This window comes from Dasypus novemcinctus, chromosome 1 (assembly GCF_030445035.2).
Source record: "Dasypus novemcinctus isolate mDasNov1 chromosome 1, mDasNov1.1.hap2, whole genome shotgun sequence".
NCBI classification, from domain to species: Eukaryota; Metazoa; Chordata; class Mammalia; order Cingulata; family Dasypodidae; genus Dasypus; species Dasypus novemcinctus.
In genome coordinates, this window is record NC_080673.1 from 121469659 (window position 1) to 121478449 (window position 8791).

Consider the following 8791-nt stretch of genomic DNA (forward strand, 5'->3'; position numbering starts at 1 on the left):
ATAAAGAATATGTGTTTTTCTGGGGGTTTTTTTGGTTGTTGTTTTTTTTTTAGTGATTACAAGTCTTTGTTATTTGGGGAAGCTACCTATCCATTTACTTTTGTTTAGAACTGGAGCTCATGCTGTACTAATATAGACCAGAACCTCAGTTACCATTGAAAGGCAGAGCTGCATAGGTGTATGTTTTTAGCCAGATCTTATATCCGCGAAATCATTTCTATGCCCTTTTCCCTTCCTCTCTTTTTCAGATCTATCACCAAATGTTTCTGATACTTTAAAATATCTCTTGAATCCCTTCTCCTCTTCATTTCCACTCTGGTCTGTGCTACCTTCTCTGTAATCTTCACCAGTACAGGATCCTACTAACTGGTCTGCCAATATCTACTTTGATCCATCTCTAATCCACTCTTTGCTTAACATATTAAAGCTTCTCATTGTTCTCAAGATAAAGACCTAAACTAAAAACTTAATATTGCCTGGAAGGCCTTAGCCCATACTCCTTGCTCTCTCAGTTCCAGCCTTTCTGACCTCTTTTAAGTCCCCTTGTATCTTGATCCTTTCCACATGCTTTTCCTTCTGTCTGGAATGCTTTTCCTCCTCCACTTAGCCAATTAATTCTTCTTTATCCTTCAGATGTAATTTCCTCATAAGAGTCCTCGCTTGCCTTCAGTCAGAGCTCAGTGATATTGTCTCTTGGTTTCACTAAGTGTTAACTTATATTTGCTCTTTTAATACATTTATGACATATAACTTTTTGTCACTTCCATTAGCCTGTAAACTCCCTAAGGGCTGAGCTCATTGCTGCATTGGCTTACCATTATATATCCAATTGCCCAATATCTTTTTAATGAATAAACAAATAAGTTGATAAAACGTAAATGTTCCTCCTTTGTTCTTCCATTTATACACTCAGCAAGATCATGGGTTCTTCTTTCTTAACCTTTGGCTAAATGTTGCCATTTTGGTAATAGCCCAGTAAACAAGCTCTAGAGTACACCGAAGAACAGCAGAGTCCAAGGTAAACAAAAATGAGCCAACAAACAGAACAAGCAGCCACTGTAACCAGCTGGCTCTATATTCCAATGCCTTGTTCTTTTCATTTCCTGCTGGCACAGGTTTACTTTCTGTCAGATATATACAATAATTATCAATTCCCTAATTAATCAATTACTTTATATCCAATCCTGTTTATGAAAACTCAAGTTGTAGGAGTGCCTGTATCTTCTACTCAATTTTAGGACTTCATTTTTACTTATCCCAAGTGATTTCATGCATTAAAATTTCATTTGATTTTGTATAGGAGTTTGGTTTCTGTTTATCACATAGATTCAGGGCTTTGTGTATAGACAGCTTCTAATCCTTTCTGACCCTTTTCTGATATCATTTCTTGCAGCATGTGCAGTCTTTGCCAACAGAGAAAATTACCAAGAAACCTATTCCAGATGAGCACCTCATTCTAAAGACTACATTTGAGGATCTTATTCAGCGCTGCCTCTCCTCAGCTACAGATCCAGTATGTATTTTTTCTCATATTTTGATTGAGAATAATCCTTTGTAAAGCTCTTCTATAATTATTGCTTGATGTCCTCTAAGATATATTTGTTTTAAAAGTCTACAAATGTAATAAAGCTCATGCTTATGTAGTTTGCTTTACATGTATAAATACATTTCATTGATTTTTACTTAAAAATTTATTTAATCCTCACAACAACCCCATGGTATATAGATTTGCCATCTTTATTTTATGATAAGGAAGTTAAGGGGAAAAGTAGTTAAGTGATACCCAAAGTCAAAGCCAGGATTCAAATCTGGACAGTCTGGTTCTAGAATCCATGCTGTTACACTATGCTGTTCTGTCTCTCATCAGTACACCTCATGGTTGGCATATAAATACAACATAATAGTGGTTTGCAAGAAACTTAGATACTGGTTTTTTTCTTAGCTCACATTGAAACTTTTAAAAGTAGCTAGAGCATCTTATATGTAATTTTAAAAAGCTCTTAAAATTAAATATCGTAGATTTTGGAGATACATTCATAGTTTAAAAAACCACTGATTTTACTAAGTGAGGATACCTGGTATCAGCAACAACAAAAAATTCTACAAAGCCAGTCTTGTTTTTGATGAAATTTTAATTTCTGCCAAGAAACATTGAATTTATTTATTTAGCCACTGGCCACTGGTCTGCTTACCAAAAAGTTTTCTTGATTGTTTTGTTTCATCAAACATTGGATTTTAATATTTACAACAATCATGCTAGTCTTTTGGAAAGTAATTCTAGATACTGAAAGTGTCAGGAAACTAGAGGCAGAGAGAGTTGACCACATAAACCTTAACACCTGGCATTTTGAGACTGATGGGAATGAGAGCAAATGAATCTATTACCCAGAGATACATTGTCCCTTATGCACACCCCTAACTGGACAGACCATTGCCATTCTGAAAGGGAGGCGTCCTAATAAGAATGTGGCATAACTCCAGTCCTTGTTCAGACATAAGTCATTATAGAGAGGCTGGGAGGACATATAGTGCATGGCCCAGCCCAAAAAATTTTTGTTGCGTTTAACTTATTGTGGGTCACCATACCATAATTCCCAAGAAATTCTGGCTATCCAGAATTCCTGGGCAGAAGGGAACCATATACATGACAAAATTCCTGTAATTCTTCTAACAAATTGGGGAAGAAATTCTAATACTCTGCCCAGCTGCCCTTTCTCCTTTGGGGTCGGGCTTCTGCTGGTAGATAGATGCGATTAGCATTGTGTTAGTTCTCCACCACAAAATCCCATTTTAATCAGTAGTGGGAATAGTTTTTATTGCTTAACTTTATTCTTATTTTCACTTTTGTTATGCCCAAAAAGCACAAAGTAATTTTCCAGCACAGCTTAATATATAGCTATTCCATGGCCTCATCTCTTCCTCTTCTCTCCAGACACACTGACGTTTCTTTCTCACACACACACTACAGGCACTTCAGCATCAGGGACTTTGTGCTTGGTGCTTCTTCTACCTAGAGCACTTCTCCTACATCTCTGTATTGCTGACGCCTATAGCTTTTCCATATCTCTGCTTAAATGCCACTGTAGCCATCATTCCTTTCTTTACCACTCTGTATAAAACAGCCATTCCCAATACTCCTAGCCCCTTAACCCTGTTGACTTTTCTTCAGCGCACTTAGCACCATCTGGCAAACAATATATTTACTTATTTAGTTTCTTCTTCCATCAGTTAGAATGTTGAATGTCCCCCACACCTTGCAGGTAGTAGGCACTCAATAAATACGGGAAAACTAGTGTCACTTCTCAGGCTATTGTGTAATGATTGCTAAGTTAATCATACAATTTTTAAAAATTTACCTTTAGTTTTGGAATAGTTTCCTCTCACTACACTAAAATAGGAAAAAATTTTAAATCCTAAATTTTAGGAACTCATTTTACTACTTATCTTAAGTAGCCAGAATATAATTTTATTTTTTCCTTTGTCCTTTAAAGGTTTAGAAAGAAGTAAGATTAAACATGTCAAATGAACTATGTACATAAATAGTATTTTCGAAAAATTAAAACAAGATTCCACAGTTCATTCAGATGTTGCTTTCTAGCATATTCTATAAAACTGTACTTAGAACTTTTCTGTAACAAACTGTGCTGTACTGAAGTTTTGCTGCATCTAAATGGTTCTTGCTGCTGCTTGTGGAATAGCACAATTGCACACACACATAGCCCTTGTCAAGTGAGTTTGCATCAACATAAATCCAGCACTGGAAGGAAGATGCTCATCCCCCTCTTAATAGATTACTAATCTCTGCTCTAATAATCCATTTCAAGTTTCTTTATCATAGTTACCTCCATTTCTTTATAAAATGAAGCTGTTCAACATCTTTAGTGTAAGGTAGTAAAATGAGATAAGGCAAATTGTTTAGATAAAAATTAATGTTCATCCTAGAGGAGAAAAAATGAGAAGAAAAAATGGGAAATAGAAGATCACACAGCAAATGGACACAGCAAAAACAGCAGGGTGGGGGGAGGGAGGAAATAAATTTAAAAAATAAAATGTATGTTTAAAAAAATTAATGTCCAAATACAATATTTGTTTTCCTTTCCTGCAGCAAACCAAAAGGAAGCTAGATGATGTCAGCAAACGTTTGGAGTTTCTGTATGATAAACTTAGGGAACAGACAGTAAGTTTTGCGGGGAAAAGGATTTATGATAATCATTGTTTCCTAGAACAAGTATCTCATATCTCATCAGCATTCCCATTTAGATGCTTGGGGGGAAATTTGTCATGACAGTTGTCGAATAGGTTCTGCTGTAATGTGTGTGAGAGAGATTTTAAACCCTTTTCATAACAGAGAATAGAAATAAATACAAACTGGCCTTTATTAGCCCTAAAGTAACTGACTTTTCCCTCTTTGTTTCATATGTCACTTTAATTTAGAAATCAGAGATTGGGAAGATACTCTGTATTCCAGAGACTATCTTTCTCATAATCTAAGACTCCTGATCCTTTTCTTCCAGAGCAGCTACAAATGTAGCCACAAGATAAACAGGTTAATGTTCTATAACTATGAAGATAGCCAGCAGTAGAGAGTGCATCCAGTGTCTGTTCTCTTGTCCCTACCTCTCCATTCCTTTCTAGAATTGTTTTGTTTTATTAATAAAAGGACTAGGATAAGAGAGAGAAAAAAGAACCAGAACTTTCTTTTTATATATTTTTGGTTTCAGCATTCCCCTTACCCATTCCTTTTACCCTAGTTCTATGAGATAAAAATAATCATTTCTCTCATGAGAACCAGACCAAAGAAAGTTGATGTAACAGTGGAAGTGGTGTGGTCCTTGGACTGGTCCAAAATAAAGTCCTCTTGCAAAAATGTGGGCATATATTCCAAGTACTGAAATGGGAAAAAAAGAAAAAAAGCTACTACAGGTTTTGTGGTTTTAAGAGATGGCAGTGAGGATTATTAAAAAAAGAGGAGAGAATTGGTGAGTTGAGTTCATGATGAGGCCTGTTGTGCTACTAAAGCTCAGGGTTTCTACTGTAGAGAATGTTTTAGAAAAAATTGATTTTCCTTACTTTGAGGCATCATTAAGTAACAATCTTTAACCTCTTTCATGTACTTAGGAAAAATTTTAAAAGGTATAAGGTTATATCTAAAATAATTGAGGAATTAAAGCTCTTAAGTGAAGAGAAGCATTTGTGTTTCAGCTTATGGTAAGGAAATCCAGCTTGATTTCTATAAGAAAATATCTGGCTTATTATACATGTATAAATCATAAATAATTTCCTTACACAAATTATTTTGTCATGGTTATATTTTACAAGTTAAGTGTTGCTTGGTTCTTCTTTCTAGAAGGGTTACGTGGTTTGTACATTTTCTGTTATGTTTATTTCAAGCCCTTTTTAAATAACTGGGTTTAATATTTGTAAAGGATTTTATGGAAAAGTCTCCCTTAATATAATTCTTTCTCTTGGTTCCACCTTTGTTTCAGCTTTCACCAACAATCATCAGTGGTTTACACAGCATTGCAAGGAGCATTGAAACTAGAAACTATCCAGAAGGATTGAACATCCATACCCACATAGTTAGCACCAGCAACTTCAGTGAGACTTCTGCTTTCATGCCAGTTCTCAAAGTTGTTCTCACCCAGGCCAATAAGCTGGGTGTCTAAAAGGAGAACTTCACTCCCAACCAATATTGCCATTTTTCCAAAGAAACATGTTTTAAAAATTATTGGACCAAGTACCAGTCCTCATTAGCATGTTTCCATAGCAGCCAGTCAAAAGCATTTACACTATTTCTGCTGATATGCTCACTTTAGAACTTTTTATAATCCTGGTGCTTTCTCTTGTTTATTCTTATGTTGCCTATGATGCATTTCCTATTCTACAAATAGTTTATTTCCTGAATACATAGTATGGTTTCCTGAAGTATTCTGATAAAATGAGGTTTTTAAAACCTCACTATACTTTTTGGAAAGAGCATCTGGTTATGCATACAGCAGAACTAAAATTTTTTTCATGTCTTCCCCACTCCTTCCATGTCAATCAGATTAAAGTGTGTAATCCTACTGTATGTGTATGTGGTCTTTTTTTTAAACAGCTGCTCACAGTTTAATTCCTATTTTGGGGGTTTGAAGCTTCACCCTGGTCCTGAACAATTAACCAAGCGTAAAGACTGCTACATTGATTTTAGCAATATTAATGAAAACTGGGATCCTTGGCTTTAAACATCTATAGGAAAAGACTGAGCATTTTCATTCTGTTAGTAAATGTTTTAATATTGTTTTAAGATTGTCTTCATTTTATAGTAAGAAATATGTTCGCCTATTTTTTTTAAATCGTGTGCATATTTGTGTGTGCATGCCCCTCTCTGTTTTGTCTTTCCATTGCTGTGGTGGCAACATCCCAAATACAATTACTTATAAATGTGTAGGGGAAGTTCATCAAACGCTAAAGATCTCACAGGTAGCATCGTAAGTTTTTCAGTAGATAAGGATAAGAAACATAGTCTGCCCATAGAAAAGCTTAACCATTTGGTCTTACAGATAAATGCCCCAGATCTTTCAACCAATCTAAGATACAGAAGAAAAGCAATCAAATTAACTTTATTTTTCTACTTTTTCTGGTACTCTGTTTGTTTCATTTACATTTCCATAGCATCTGTATCTGTTCTACTCAGTGCTTTGGTAACCACGCTAACCTTAATAGGCTTTTGTTGCATGGTGAGCATATAAGCCTGATTGGGGTGACCCTATACCATATGTTGAAGTTCCAGTTGTTTGCCTTACTCTCCCCGGGAAGTATGGGAAGTGTGGGCTTTAGGATAGTTGAAGTGGATCTTTAAAAAGATGGTAATAAAATCAAACAAAAGGAAATAGATTTAACTATGGTGAATGTTTTTTTGCACTCTGGATTAATGTTTCCAGAGATCTGCTGAAGTATTTATTTTGCAAACAAAGCAAATATTATGTCTGAAACACCTAAAATGACTTTGCACAAACACCATTACTCAATAATGTCTGAGATTTTTATTTTAATGGAACTGTGCATTCCCTGTTGAATTTGCATTTGGTATTTAGACTACAAGCCTCTATGTTAGGTAGGCCTGAATCAGCTTTTCTTGCTAGTGCCTTATAAATTCCCACTTTCTTGATCTTTCTAAACCCACCTTTTGTGTACCCATGGGCTATATTGTGCGAATGGGAAGGAGGTGGCTTCAGAACATTGTGAGAAAACCTTTTCATTTCAAAAATATACAAGAACTTCTTGGATTTTTAGTTCTTATGTGCTAAGTTAAACCTAATGAAACTTATGTCTCAAACACATTTTTTTACCATTATCTCTTTAAAAGCTATTACATCTCCTGACTCTAGAGAGTGGCATCCTAGCATTGTTATTAACTTTGTTTCTTAAGTGAACATTTATAAAGTGCTTTATGCAATTCAGTGGAGACTTACAAGTAGGCAGTATGAAATGAAGCAGTAGGGAGTCTATACTAGCTACAGAACAGATTCACAGTTCCAGACCTTTCCTTCTGAAGGCTCGAGAGTAGGGAGAGTATAATATATAATTTAAGGGAACTATCAGTGGTCTAAATAAGGACCATTAACTATGATTTGGTAAAGGCAAAAAAATCATTTTCTCTTGTATTCCGTCCAATAAAGGACCTACCCACTTTTGAACTAGAAGGTGTGGTAGAATTAAATACAGAACATTTCAATAGTAAGGAAAGATAGCAGCCATCTAAAAGTGACCTAAACATAATTTTCTCTTCTCTGAATACATATCTCAAAATAACCAATGACTTTCTGACCACCTTTTTTTTTCCCTTAAGGGGTCTTTGGTAGAGAACAAACCAGTTTTAAACTTCAGTCCAGCCTGTAAAGAGTTCTCTTCTGCTAGGTAATATGTGGACACTGGTTTAAAGGATCTGATGTTTACTTGAGCTTGGTACTGAAATAGGCATTTAAGATTTCTTAATCCTGACATCAGCCCAAGTAGCTGAATTACTAATTCCACTTACCCAGGTCTCAGCCTAGTGAGCCCATCTTTAAATTTTATTCCTCTGCCCCCAAGATGGCTCCCTTGTCTATCTTCATCTTCCTAAGGAGGCATTGGGAAGTGAACCCAGGACCGCCCATTTGGGAGGCAAGTGCCCTACCGCTTGAGCCTACTTGCATGTTGGCTTTTTTGAGGGGGCAGATTCCCTTCGCATGATGGGAAAAATAGCCCCTGACAGTCCAAAACCTACATCTTCGTTGTGATATATCAAGGGAAGACACATTTTCTCACTCTCTTCACAAAGACAACTGAAGTCTGTACCTACCCTATGTGAGCAGAGCAAATGCTTCTCCACAGGAAAGAGTTCAGTTTAGAGAAGAGGAAGGAAGAAAAGAGTAGGCCCAAACAGCCAAATGTCCCCTGTAGATATGACCTCAGGGAAGAGTCATATTACCAAGGTTTTGGCCTTTGGGGGATGCCTTGAGTGTTAGCAGTAAGATGCTACTAGGGTGTCTGCTTTATCCCAACTGCTAGAAATTGTGTCCTCATAAGGATCATGTAGAAGAGCAACAAGCTGAGGGTCAAGGAATTGGATTCTAGTGCATTTGCTGCCACTTAATGGTAGTCTATTCATGTTACCTCTTTCTGCCTCCATCTTCCCATCTGTAAAATAAGGGAGTAGGATTAGATCACCTATTTCATTTCCAGCTCTTGTGGTCTATCCTCTATCTGCCACAGTGTCTGTGTATTACCTGTAAGTCTTCAAATAGAATAAAAAATAAATTTGGATAAG

General features: G+C 36.2%; 1 protein-coding gene across 50 annotated transcripts in view; it reads left to right on the plus strand.

The window, feature by feature from the left end:
* SEC31A (SEC31 homolog A, COPII coat complex component) overlaps positions 1 to 6065 on the plus strand; it is a 106346-nt gene extending 100281 nt beyond the window's left edge. For all 50 annotated transcript variants that reach the window (XM_004472648.5, XM_004472651.5, XM_004472654.5 and 47 more), the window contains 3 exons: positions 1394 to 1513; positions 4106 to 4177; positions 5487 to 6065. In XM_004472648.5, coding sequence (XP_004472705.1) covers positions 1394 to 1513; positions 4106 to 4177; positions 5487 to 5666 — 372 coding nt within the window. In that variant the 3' untranslated portion in view covers positions 5667 to 6065. The remainder of the gene's footprint in view (positions 1 to 1393; positions 1514 to 4105; positions 4178 to 5486) is intronic.
* The last annotated feature ends 2726 nt before the right edge of the window (positions 6066 to 8791 follow it).